Consider the following 14771-nt stretch of genomic DNA (forward strand, 5'->3'; position numbering starts at 1 on the left):
TGTTTGGCGTTCCGCAGCAAACAAGAAGTTCAAATGCTTTTCGCAACTTTTTTATTTTAATTTTTTAACATGGCAACAGTGACTAAAACGTAGTACGGCCCTAAATACTTCAAGATTTTGGAACAAAACACAAAAAAACTATTTAAAAAAAAAAATCGTGGCTGTCAAGTATGAATTGACCTAAGATGGGTCCTGGGGAGGGGAATGGAAATATTTTGGTGTCTTTGTTAATTTAAAAAACTTTACTGAGACTGTTCTGTAACTAAATATCTTGCCTAAAGTTTTATATATATTTATATATATATACATATATATGTGTATATATATATATATATATATATATATATATATATATAAATATTAACGTATACATACAAATATAACGTTACATATATATATATATATATATATATATATATATATATATATATATATATATATATATATATAACGTTGTATTTGTATATATATAAACATTAGGCATGCAGACCCGCCATACTTTACTTCCACATTTTCAGAAGATAAGTTAAAAGTCAAGGCATATATATATAAAGACTTATATATATAAGTTAAAAGTCAAAGTCATATAAATAGGATATATATACTATAGCGACTTGGCTCAATAATAACCGAATTTTGGTATCAATAGGGACATCAAAATAATTAAATTATTATGCTGATTCTAAATATATAAGATTCATCAAGTTTAGTGTCACGCATCAAAAGTCAAGAGCCTGTGAAAAAGTTTGCCTGATTTTGAAATCAGGGGGAAACACCCCATAAAATTCAAGGAATCTTAATGGAAATCACACCATCAGATTCCGCATACCAGAGAATCCAACTATACAAGTTTCAAGCTTCTATATACAAAAATGTGGAAATCTGCTATTTTTGCCAGAAGGAAGATCATGGACGCGTAGTTATTTGAAGTTTAACAGGAAGGTTTAATTAGAATAGGAAGCTTTTTTAAAAGTGCTAACAGTTTTAGCGTAAAGAGCAAGGTATTGAGGAGGGGACAAATCTTCACATACAGAATAATTTCTGTTCATTTTATGTTTTAATGTTGCTCCATACTTTCAGTTTAAAAAATATGTTTTTTTATTTAATACTTCCGTATATCCATATTTTCATTTAGTTTAATTTCAAAGCTATAAATTAAGTTTATTGATTGTAATTCATGGACTGAATTTTTTTTTTTTTAGAAAAGTAGGTGAAAAACCTAAAACTTAAAAATCAAGGCTAAGACTTGTCACTTCCCCAATGAAAATTCTTTTGGCTATTTTACTGAATTTTCTCTGAGTGAGCAGTGTATAATGACGCTTAGGTGTCAAACACTGTTTTTTTTAAGACTGTCTTTTTCCTGCAATAGTATCAAAATATTCTAGCATATACTGAAATAGCATATTTTTGAACGAAATACGATTTTTGCAAGCAAAAGGTAAAAATTATGCATATTAATCTAGATGGCGTGAGTTTTGAACTGACAAGAATTACGGTTTTGAAGATTCAGGTGTTTAGAAACATTAGTAGCGGAATCTCTTGGCTTGTAAGAACTGTGATGGAAAAATTCTGGAGCGTTCCCCTATGAGAAAAAAGTATTCGTTAAGACCAATGCTACAGAAGACAATTAAAGTTGTGCTTTTAACACTATATTTCACAAGTGGCCCTTGATTGAAAAAGTAACAATAATGAATATTTTCGAGTTAAAAAAGACAAAATAGTTAATTCTTTTCGTCAGGAAATCTATAAAATTTAGTGATAATGCGTGTGTCTTTCGTTATTGCCTAGGTTCCAATCTTTAAATCCTGGTACAATAAGGGTTACATAGGGTGTGATAATTAAACTCCACACTACATCACAAAGGTTTAAATGCAGTGCAGGTTTGCAACTGATTCAAAACGTGGCACTTTTAAAAAATTAACCTTCGGGTCAATTGACCTTAAGTGCCAGTCAAAAACTGTTTTTGACCTTCGGGAATTTAAAAATTGTTAAGTGAGTGGGAACTCTGGATGTGAAACTTAAGAAGTTAAAAAATGACTTGACTTATTCTACAGAGTAACAATACGGGTAGAAGAATAGCCCAGCAAGAAAGGCCTATCCTTTTAAACCTGCATTTTCTCTATTCATGACTTATAAAAATCAAGATGTTGAAAAAATATTTGGTCAATGTGAATACTAAGAGAGAAAACTTTATTAATACTTTTACTATTACACTACAATGACATTTCATTTCAATTAATAGGAAGTTTGGGAGGACTGCGTCCTATCAAACTAAACCTAACTTCAGCGTAACTACCAACAATAAACCTGAGAAGAGGTATGATTGCCTATCGTGCAATCGTTTTAGTTTCAGAAAAGAATTATTAATCTAGTTTTAGAAATGAACCATATCCAGAGACACTTATGTTCATCCAGGCTCTTAAAAGGTCGTGTTTGAGAAAGATTAGGAATGGCTAAGGGTATGAAGTTGGAACTTTCAGAAAATGTTGAAGTGTGTATTGGACCCTTCAATAGACAATATGTGCATCTAAACTGTCAAAATGAACTGTTTTTCAAACCACACACGCGCGCGTCAAAAAGCTCTAATGATCTCCTCCAAAAGCTCTAACAAAAATTAATTATCAAGTCTCTGACTAGAGTGAATTGTGTATCTGAAGCTTAAAGACATTTTTTAGTGATTTCTAACTCATTGTGCTTAAATTTTTGGGGAGAAAATAGTAACTTACTGCTGCAGATAGTAAAACTGATAGTTTAAATCGTCGTGATTTTTTTCAGTTTGAATTGTACAGTGGGCTATTAAATCGGCAAAGTGTATAGTTTTCTGAAATATCCAAAATTTACCCTAACACTATGGTCTTCATTTTCCCCTCCCCCCACACCAACACTATGGTCTTCATTCATCTACCCCCTCCCCCTCAAACGGAAACCGAATTTCAGAACCAAATTTACCAGAATCTACATAAGGACAGCTATGACCATTAATATAGATAGATAAAGAAAAATGTACATAAGAAAAATAAAGCTTTTCTGTGCAAACATTCATGCACCTTTGTTATAAACACAAATATGCACGCAAAAAAGCTCTAACACCTTGTGCAGAGGCCACACGGTTCACAACAGGAGCTAGTGAATTTTGCATGCCTCTCGGCTATTCCCCCCCCCCTGTTTTGCAAACCAAGATTAAAATTCTGTGAAAATAAGATCAGAAAGAGGATGGCACAATTTGTAAGATCGTGACGCTTGGTGCCAACATTTTTTAGACTTTTTTTTTAACAACGAGCTCCACACATTGGGGAAAAAGTGCCCCATATCTTCAATGGTGTAATTTTCTCAAAATCCTAGAGGGGGTGGGGGCAAAGTTTGAGCCAGTTTTCCCAAATCAAGTGAAAATGACAGTGGAAATGCAATATAAGCCGTATAGTGCCATAATGGCAAAAATATACCGTACTAAAGAAAACTAAACCGTTTCTCTGGATGCTTGATTTATGCAAGCTTATCTTCGTTTTGACAATGTTTTTTGCAGCAACTAAATTTCAGCTAAGGGACAAACTGTAGTCGGGGGAGGAACTGGAGCATTGAGGGCGCAGTTGCACCCCTGCCCCAGCCAGTTACGCCCCTGTGTCTCATCCCATATGTATTTAGCTTCTGCTTTTACTTGTATTCAAAGTCCAGTTTTTTCAAATTGATAAAGCATGAAAGAACAAAACTACTTAGAAAAAATAGACTATTCTCCCATAACTTTCCCTTTTTCCCCCAAAACCAATCTATCAAATGAGTTCAATATAAGAGACAAAAGCTTAGGGCATGATCGTTCCAATTCAATATTGGAGCTGTTGTTACCAGGCCATTTATCTTAACATGAAAGGGGTAATTTACATTATATGACTTGCGGTCCCATGACTCTTATAATCTAGGATTTAGATGATTGATCCTTATTTCAGGACAAAGAGTTTTTCTAGGTCCTATTGACTTTTACAACTCAAAGCAAATATAATTATAGTTTCTTTTGAAAACTAATATAAAACGTTGTAATTGCTATGTTTCAGCCGATTTTAAAATCACGTCATAATTAGTGCAGTATTTTGTATGTTGCGTGTATTTAATTTCTTTTTACTTCACATTCTAATACTTTAATACTTACAGTTCAGTGATCATGTGTGTAATAAATAAATTATTATTATGATTATTAATTGACAAATAACAAGAACGAGGATCCTTGATTCTTGGGCAATAGCGTAAATAAGACCAGCAGTGCTAATAAGTTAAAATAGAAACACCGTGAACTAAACAAAAAATGCCAAAAATACTGTATTTTTTTTAAATTTGAGTCCCTATTCAGAGTTTTTTTTTATTAGCTACTTTTTTCTTGTCTATTTTTTATACATTTTTCTATCGTTTCATCCTATTTTATTGTGTCGATAACTGTTTAGCCTAGTTAGTCTCTTTTTTTCTCTATTGGTAGAAGTTTACTAATTGAAGCCGAAATAGTTTTTCAGCTTTGAAGCCAAAAACTCTGAGACTATATAGTTTTTAGAAGTGTGTTCCTACCCAATCATTTTTTTTATTAGTATCTGTCGTTCTTTTTTATTTTCTTTTATACATATACAGTTTTCGAAGGTTTTATGCTATTTTCTTTTGTGCTTCAGCTGTTTAGATTACTTGGTCTTTACTTTTTTTATGTTGGTAGAAGCTTAGGAATATGAAGCCCAAATATCTGGGCTTTTTCGCTTTTGTATCCACAGATAACATTAAAATTTGCATGTTACTTAGATAACTATATATTTTAATATGGTTTACTTACAAAATTATATACCAATTTTATAGACCTTCAAATTTACATTAGATATGGCTGAAAAAGCAGATGGTTTGGAAAAAGCAGTTTATAAAACTCCATCACACTATCGACTGCCCCTCCCCAGACAATATGCTGCCTATTGCTGCCTACGCCCATGAAGTGGGGCCTTTTCTAATGGATTTATATGTAAAAAGATTAATCAAGTCCTTTAATAAGGCTGCTAATAAAGGAGACGAGAATAAAGCATCTTCTAATCGTATTGCAGATAAATTAAAACACCCTTGATTTTTGGGCAATAACGTAAATAAGACCCTCGATAATTTTTGTATACGCTTTCCATATTTTTTATACGTTTAATTTTTTTACACGCTTCCTGTTGTATAAGCAGCCTCTTCTTATATATGATTATTAATGATAATAAAGCATCTCCTAATCGTACTACATATTAATTAAAACAAATCCTTGATTTTTGGGCAATAACAAAAATAAGATCCTTGATAATTTTTGTATACGCTTTCTAAATTTTTGTATGCACTTATTTTTTGTATTCGCTTTCTCTTGTATAAACAGCCTCCTCTTATATATGATTATTAATAAGAATGAAGCATCCTCTAATCGTACTACAGATGAATTGAAACACCCTTGATTTTTGGGCAATAACGTAAATAAGACCCTCGATTATTTTTGTATACGCTTTCTAAAGTATAGCAGCCCCCTCTTATATATCATTATTAACTTTGTCTCAATGTCGTAAGGTCTATGTCTCAGCAACTCCTTTGCATGATTATTTTCTTCTATATTGAGTTAAGGCTTATCTGCTAACACTCATTACTTTTTTACTTAACGCCTTAAGCCATCTTCTGCTTCTTCACAATTTTTTTTGAATATTGGCATTAATTTCCTCACTACCGAATTCTAAGCCCCGAAATTACATATTAAAATTCTCTTGGAATTTTTCTCTTCAGTCTTCATCCTGGTGTCTCTCGACATCATATTTACCTGGTAAGTAGTTACTCTTCCATAATTTTACATTTAAATCATCTTTAGATAATAATAACTTGTGGCCCTTTCTTTTAACATTAATAATAGTCCTACAATTTTATGCGATCCTGAGGACCTTCAAGTTAGCGAACCTCTCCACCCAAATAGAAGCTCGTTCTCTAATATGGTATGGCCGCTTACTCCGCCTCCTGCCAACTACCCCTGCGAGGATCATATCGGACTTCAATCCCTCGATTGTCTGGAAACGTCCTCGCAGGAGACCTGTGCACCAGATGGGCTGACGCTATAAATCAACGCCTCTTCAACCGCAACATTGACCCAAATGAGGCCCCATCCCTAGCCCTGGACAGGGCTGCTTGGAGAAGACTGACAGCGCTGTCAACCAGTTCTCTCTATGATGGCAACCCTGTTGAGCAAGAGTGTTAAGAAGAAGATGAATGCTACAATTTTGCCTAGTCTCCTAAATTGAATAAACAAATAATCGATTTACAATTACATAACCAAAAAGCTGAGTCTTTTTACCACAGAGAAACAGAGAACTACCTGTAAAAAATTCTATAAATGAAAAACTTTTAACTGTTTTTACTGGCTTTAAATTTCACACAACAAAGCCAATCAGATAGAGTTGAGCTTTTCACTCTTTCTTCGGATTAAAAATTTTACAAAGGAACTAATCAAGTTTTCAAAAGACACAGTGACTTCTTTTTCTGGCATACGCTTAACGAATGGGATTGGCTTACGAAAATTCGTCAGACACGTAAAGTTACGAACTGAAACCAGGGGTGGACATAGGATTTTTTTTAGGGGGGGGGGAGGAACGCAAAATAGGTTGAACCGATAAACTTGTGTTAGGAGCAAGTTTAAATAACGCAATCTTGCGTTAATTAAGTAAGTTATACTGCTGTAGACTTCTGTAGGGGGGGGGCGCCCCCTCGCCCTCCCTGGATCCATCACTGAATAAACCACACTTTTAACCACAGAATTGTAGGGAAATATTATCTCTTATTCTCTTTGGTCTTACCATTGTTATGTAAACTTATGGGTCGTTTTGAAACCAAATGTCGTATTGGCTGTAACTAAATTATTCTTGCGACAAAATTGAAAAAAAAATCACAAAGAAGAGGGAAAAGAGGACAATAGCAGTCAGTGAAAAACAGAAGAAAAAATTATGCAAATATTTTGGTTGAAACCTCCGCTCAGGCGTCCTCAGTGCAGAATAATAAAAAAATGCAGATAAAAGTCCAAAGGACAATATAAAACGAAACCTCAAAATATACACTGAAACTAAAAGAAAGACCCTTTCGAAGCAACAATGAAAGGGTAACTGAATAAAAAATACAATAAAAAAATTGAATTCTATTAGCATTGCTATTTCCCTCTCCCTCACCGAAAGGGCCTGAGCTGCAATACACACCATCTCTATTTGTAGCAACCAGGGGCGTAGCTCGAGAATTTTTATTGGGGGGCAACAAGGTCCATATTTAGAGTGTCAAGGGGCACGGGGTACATAATTTTTTCTCAAAATTATTGGGAGGGCAACTGCACCCCCCCCCCCCCCTCTGCCCAAGCGACGCCACTGGTATCAACAAAAATAGTAAAGTTCATTCATTAAACTGCCATATTTTCACCTGTGACTTTTTACGTTTTATTTCTTCTCCTGTTACTGATCAACTAACGTTGGGTTATCATTTCGGAAAACAATTTCATATTTTTTTTTAATTTTCTGTTTGTTACCAAATTTACTGACATATTGTTTATTGAAATATTACCATGTCTTTTGACATATTTTGTAAGATTACTTTTTTATATTAAAGGTTCCTGGGTGCAAATCGGAGCAGTTGTTCAATTTCACTTGTCCACCAGTGAGCGAGGAAATGGGCTTTCTTCGAGTAGCCAACCCACGTGACTGTAGAACCTATTATGTATGCCTTCCTAACCGATCAGCTCGTCTTTTATCCTGCCCTGGCAGCACCGTGTTCAGTCCTGTAAATGCTGTCTGCGATGCACCTCAGAGAGTACCTGGATGGTAAGATCTTTTTATGTTTCTTCATACTCCATTTAACTTTTCCCTTGTTGAGTTCTTTCGATATGAGATCTTTTCGTAACATAAGTGAGTTCCACTAAAAGATATAAACTGAGTAAATGATCAAAATACTCAAAGAGGCAAATTGCAGTTTTTTTTCCGCTTGACAGAATTAGCTTCAGATGTATGTAGAAAGAAAAACCAACTCAAAAGCTTGAGGATTTGTAACATATGAACCACTCAAAAGCCAAATTTATCTAGTCTCTATTGACGTTGTCTTGACATAAATCCCTTGACTGACTTCAAAATTTTTACATGGATGAGTACATTTTATAAAAACCAGGTTTAATGCCATAAGAGGAAAAAAATGTTGGCGGTTCTTTATTCTTTTTTGCCATTATCAAGCAAAAGAAAAAACAGCGATAAAATGGAAATTTCTAATCATTGCAACCAATTTGACGATTAAAAAGCTTTACATGTTTATACTACTACTATTACTAACAACTCACCGGATCACCAAGCCGTCTGAGGCCAACACAGCTACGCACGCTCCTGCTCCATCCCAGTCTATTGAAAGCCTCCCTCTTTACACCTCCCTAGGAAGTTCTCATTTCCTTTAAATCTTTCTTTATGAAATCCTCCCACCCCAACCACGGACGACCTGCTTTCGGTTTAGCCCTAGATGACGGGCCCAAAAGGACGATCTTTGGCAACCTGTCATCCTTCATCCACAGAATATGCCTAGCCACCTCAACCTTTCTCTCATTATAGCCCTAGAAAGCGGGATTGAACCGCACTTTTCGTACAGCCTACTGTTTGAAATACGATCAGTCAGCCGGGTACCCAGAACAATCCGTAGGCAATTTCTCTGGAAAGCATCTAGCAAATCTTCATCCACTTTTCGAAGCGTCCATGCTTCAGAGCCATATTTGACCACTATCATCACTGTAGCTTTCAATATTCTAATCTTGATTTGCAGACTTATCTCCCTATTATTCTAACCTTTTTTTTAACTGTGAGAAAACACCCTGAGCCTTGGCTATTCTACTTTTAACATCTTCACTGCTCCCACTGTCTTTACTAATAATACTACCAAGGTAAGTGAAGCTGCCAACCTGATCAATCTTTTCGTTACCCAACGTAGACCTGTTTATAATATGCATAAAAGTGTAGGCTTAATACTAGTGAAACACGTCTAGAGCCGCGTTTTCAGGCTCAGCGGGTTTGAACACGGGTTGTTCTCGTCTAGTTTCAAGTTTCTAGTTTTTCGTCTAGTTTTGTCTAGTTTCAACGGGTTCGAAGCTTCAACCCCGTGTTTGATGCACTAGATACACTGCTGCATAACGCTTGATGCACTAGACGCGAACAACCCGTGTTTAAAGACGGGTTCTTCACGGATCGGCAGGTTCGAAAACGGGTTGTTGTCGGCTAGTGCATTATGCGGTGTGAATCAGTGCATCTAGTGTATCAAACACGGGGTTGAAGCTTCGAACCCGCTAAAACTAGACAAAACTAGACGAAAAACTAGAAACTTGAAACTAGACGAGAAAAACCCGTGTTCGAACCCGCTAAGCCTGAAAACGTGGCTTAGGCTATAAATTGTTCAGCTTGATTCTGTGAAGTAATTTTTTAACATATGCAAGATTCAGCAAAGGATGTGCACAGAATTAATCGATTTTTGGCTTTAAAATACACTTCATCTTATCTTATAAACTGCAAATGTTAATACGACTATACTCACTGGCTATTTGCCTCAGAAAATAATTGTCAGTCGTATTGTGATTCAGTTTTGAAAATGCCCTTTTAATTTTATGTACAAGATTAAATTGTCTTACATAACCTCCGTTTTTCCAAATCTGGGAGAAATCCCCCTTTGTCTGTCTAATGCCTATTTCAGTTCATTTTCTCCAGCTGGACGGTATTAGAAGAAACACTAAGCTGAAGGAACACCAAGCTTTAGAGCTGTGGATTAGATCGAGTCTTGAATTAACTGTTCTAAAATTGAATTATTGTGCGGATTAGTCGGGGCTTTAGAAGTATCATGAAAACAATTTTGAGAATGAAGGAACAGAATTTGAAGCATCTAAGATATCTTTTTAGTGAATTGTTTGTAACTTTGTTCTCTAGTTTACTTTGTTGAGTGGATTATGATAAAACGGAAAATTCTTGCAGACTTGAAAAATTCTGCTCAGAATTATGCAGTAAGAAATTGTGTTTATTTAGTGTATCTTACTTTTATTTAGAAAACAGTCGTTTTTGCAATGCATTAAGCCTAGTCACTTCTAAAAGACCTCTCAATACTTTCAAATAAGAATAAAAAATGAAGTCACAGTCGAAACGAACAGAAATTGACATAGGCTTGACACAAAAAAACTTTCTGAAAAATATGTATCCTACAGATTCCCATTTTTAATATAAAACCAATATTAATGATAAAAATACAGCTCCGACTTTAACATTTTTTTTTACCTTTTATTCTTTATCAATAAAAGTATAATATTAGTCTAATATGCATTAAATCTTCAATTGATGTTTTCTTCCTTTCAGACTTATTCTTTTCAAACGCATGGGAATCCAATTGGCTATGCAAGACCTCCTATTTAAGCCATCTTTTTTATTTTCAGTAAAGCTCAAATGACACTCTAGTCTTTTGTGGGACTTCAGGGGGGGGGGTGACAACACAACGCTCCTTAGGGGTAGTTTAACATGACCCTTCTTTTGTTAACCAATAAAACCTTTATTTAAACTTTAAGAAAAAACTATGAGAAATACATACCGTATTGATGCTGGGGTTCCCTGAAGAATCTCTATCTACTTCTTCTCTGTGCTTAACTGAACTGAAGATCCATGAAGATTTTGAATTCAGAAGATTTTGTTTCTTGCCTATTTGGTATTACTGGGGTTTTTCTGATGCAAATGATCCCTATTTTGACCCTAGGCTAGATCTACCCTTGGGAATTCACTTTTTGAAGAAATTTTGAGTCTTAATGGCCCTTTTTTGTAATCATTTGGAGGTTATTTCCGTTAATACCCATTCATGCCTGGTTTAAGTGGGGTTGAATGGTGGCAGGTCCAGAAAATGCCCTTCACTTCTTCCCTGGGGTACACCAGACCTGTGGACTTGAGGAAGTTTTTGAAATTTGAAGATGAATATCTTAGCTTCCTCGGTATTATGGGAAGGCTCTGATAAAGTTTTCTCCTAATTCTGCCCAAGGGTTAGACTAATTCTGGACACTTGTTTGGTCGAAGAAATTCTTAATTTTGGTGATTTTTTTTTTTGTTGTTCTAGTTGGAGAGTATTCAAATCCATCAGAAAAATAGATAAGTTCTGTATAATTCTCTTTCACATTTTTTCACTTTAAATATATTTATTTCCATTCCTCCTAATTTTAGGAAGATCAGTTAAGTAATTGCCATCCTACGCATCAGTTTTTTTTTTTTTTTTTTTTTTTTTTTTTTTTTTTAACCTGGCTTGTTTAACGTCAGCCATAATTAACTGAGGTGAAACCTGCTGAACTACAATGGAATGTTAGATAATGAAATCAACTTATGTGGAAGAATATTCACACACAAGCTCATCTTAATTGTATACATTATCTATTTCTCAACATTGTTTAGGTGGTTCCTTTTGTGGAGTCACTTGCCTCCTGTGTAGTCCATTCAAGGTTGTATCCAAGGGAGAGGGTTCTACTGGGTTGGAACCCCCCCCCCCCCTCTCCCTAAATTTTTCTGAATAGTGAAAAAGTAGCGAAATACATTAAAAAAATGTTTTGATGCGTTTTGTAATTTTTTTAAACCTCCCCACCGTAAAAAATACCCCCCAAACAAAAATCCTGAATACGGCCTTGGGTAAATTGATCGGGATTATCACCTATACCAATTTTTTTTTTTTTTTTTACAAGTAAATATATTAAGTAATGACTGGAATTTTGCAACATTTTTTGGGGTTAGGAAAGGAAGGTTTTGTCCGTAGGTCATTGACTACAAAAATTTAATCAATTATAATGTTTCCTGTCTTCGTGCTTCCGATAATACGAAACAATTTCAAGGCTTAACTTTTTTTTTCTCTATTCTACCTCTGAACAATGGCGTCAACTGATAAAAATAAGAAGGGGTAAAAATTTATTTTCCTAAATCTAGGCACAGGGGGGCAAATTTCTAGTTTTTTCACTTTTTCAAAAAAAATTCCATCAAATAGATACTTTTGAATGAAATTCTCCCCGAAAAGGAGTTTCTTTAACTGCAGGGGAAGACAAACCTACGTAGGGGCAGATAAACTCCACTGCCTCCTCCAATTGACTCCACCCCATTTAATGTAAAAAATTCTGCTTTTGTGTTTAAAGTTTACCATTAAAATATATAGAGGCATCCTAGTACTAATGACTTCTTTCCAAGCAATTAGCATCCTTCACTTGATAACTGATCAAGCTCTTTAGGCATTCAATAAAAAACAATTTTGATTTTTTTGATCTTTAGTGTATTTTTTTGCCTTAGTATTTGGTAAGAGCAGAACCCCCCCCCCCTCAATAAAAACATGTGGATTTAGCTCTTTTCATTATATAGACTTTTTTTTTAACCATACAGAAACTGCCATCTTGGATAATGACCTAGCTAAAACTTCTTCTGATAAAATATAGATTGTTAAGCATGTTGTCAAATAAAATGAACGCAGCAATTAAAAAAAAATAAGACCTGATAATATTTTATAGACAGCTTCATCATCATGAACAGAATTGTCATAATTTGCCAATGCGTATAGAATCAGTTCTGGAATTTCATAATTTTAAGTGAAAATGATGAAGGAGAGCGGGGTGAAAAGAAATTTTGATGGAACAATGGGCAACAATCGTGACAATCAATGGATCTGCATTAAAATCTTAAATGTTCCAGATTCTGGAAACAATTCCACTATATAAGCTGGCTTTATTATAAAAATATATATATTTTCTTGTCTGTACAAGTTGGTAAAGCTTAGAATCGAAATTCAGATTCTGATTTCCGGAACGTTCTACATTCCTGGACAGTAAATTGTAAGCTCTATAGTTTGTCGAGGAAGTATTGCCTCGTATTTGCTCGAATAGCAGAGCAATCAAACTTTGATTGCCGGACTTAAGTCTCAAAGCTCTTTCTCGGAACAGAGAATCATTATATAAAACAACTTGAGATGCTCCGTCAAGCTACACCATCTTGGGAATTGAATGCTGGAATTGCTTAGAAACATTTATTGCTATTGGAAATCTCTTGATAGTTATCTCTCTTTTTGTCAACCAAGACTCAATGGCTAAATAAAAAAATTTATTACTTTCCTTGAGCACATCGATAAATAACAACCATTCTTCTACAGAAAAGACTTTGGTTTAGTAGACTACCCATTTCCAACAAATGACACATGTCAAAATAATAATAGAAATAATATTAAATGAATTTAGGAAATCATTATGCCTTCATGATCAACACAATGCCCACTATATTAAATTAATTGGCCTAAATAAAGTGGCATTTAAATAGAAAGTCTCAATAGATAACTGCATTGAATACTTTTGGGGCTCAATGGTACATTATATTAATTATGAAAAAATAGTTCAACAACTTTGCTAATCATATTTAGTTTCGGTACCCTTCAATGTTTCCCTCGCTCCCTTGCTCTTGAATCCCTTGCTCCTGAATTGATCGGGCATTAATGCATGGGAGACAATTCTCTCTTTATTTTTCAACACTAGTGTGTTTCCTCTGATTTTAATTTATTTTAACTTCGAAATTCATTAGAGTGTTTCATTTCTTACTACTTTCGCCAATCACAAAGTGAGTTTATAATAAATTGATGTAGAAACATTAGTAAATTTTGCCAACAATTTTGCCAATTATTAGATCCTTTTTTAGTGAAACTTACTATGGAATTCCTGCTCCACCAAGCGCACCCATGACAAGTGACGGAACTCAGTTTCCTCGATCAACTGGCGGGACCATTGATGAAAAAGGAGACCCGGTAGAAGGCCAAGCTCCTTTCGCAATACCACCTGGCGTTCTATCTTTCCTTCTTGACAGTGCTGGACAAAACCCATTTCTAGATAGCGACAATGAGATTCCATTTGCAGTAGCATCTGACTTATTCTAGTTCTCAATTTATTATCTAGTTTGATTTTTATTCTTACAATTTTTGTTTGAAGAATTTCTATTAGTTAATAAGAGTTATATTTCTAGATGTTTCTTTTATTTTTAAGGCATGGTTCGTAGTCCTATTAATTTATTGTTGATCGACTAGAAGTCTTGGCAGTTAGATAGGTATCACTGTTAGTTACATAGTTACCACTGTCAGAGTGGCTAGCCCTTCCAACCTAAAACAATTTTGCAAAGAGAACATTGCACTGAATCAAAGGCACTGCCATGAAATTTTAAGTATTTTTCATAAATGTTGTGGTAACCCTCAAAATATTAGAACCCGCACCTTCTTGCACCTTCGGCACCTTATGTGTTCGGAGAAAAATCCAAAGTAGCCTCTAACAAGTCTGTGTAATGTATTAGATGATGGAAGTCTTAACATCTTTCGGTTTGGTGGAGGAAAAATAAGCTTTGATCTCGAGGAAATTGTCGCATAATTTTTTCTTTCGCCAAAATTTTCATAAAAAACAGCTTAATAACACAGGAAATCCGCCTGAATCTCCCTTGCACAAATATTCCGAATTTGCCCTTGAAGGGGGAAATTGAAGGCGGAATTGATTTTTGTGTTTAAATATCAATTTTGTATTTGAGAAAACTTTTGTGTTATAAATATTTTAGAGCTTAAATAGTCGTTTCCTATCAAATCAAGCATGACGAATCCAAATATGACGTCAGAAATCCTGTTTTCTGTACCGCAGTATCAATTTTCACCTTCATGGGATGGTGAGAGGGGTGAAGTACCCAGATCATTATCTAACGGATTTCTGCAGATGAAGGATCATATCAAATAAA

The 14771-nt window shown here is 34.7% G+C and overlaps 1 protein-coding gene across 1 annotated transcript in view; it reads left to right on the forward strand.

Moving 5' to 3' along the window:
- The window catches only part of LOC148951578 (uncharacterized), a 103445-nt gene extending 89431 nt beyond the window's left edge, over positions 1 to 14014 (forward strand). Inside the window, exons 7-8 of the mRNA XM_089090343.1 lie at positions 7612 to 7823; positions 13701 to 14014. Of these exons, the coding sequence (XP_088946469.1) occupies positions 7612 to 7823; positions 13701 to 13935 (447 nt within the window). The 3' untranslated portion in view covers positions 13936 to 14014. The remainder of the gene's footprint in view (positions 1 to 7611; positions 7824 to 13700) is intronic.
- The last annotated feature ends 757 nt before the right edge of the window (positions 14015 to 14771 follow it).

The sequence above is a fragment of the Artemia sp. Qi Xiang Cuo genome, chromosome 6, assembly GCF_049724085.1.
Source record: "Artemia sp. Qi Xiang Cuo chromosome 6, ASM4972408v1, whole genome shotgun sequence".
In the NCBI taxonomy this organism is placed as follows: domain Eukaryota; kingdom Metazoa; phylum Arthropoda; class Branchiopoda; order Anostraca; family Artemiidae; genus Artemia; species Artemia sp. Qi Xiang Cuo.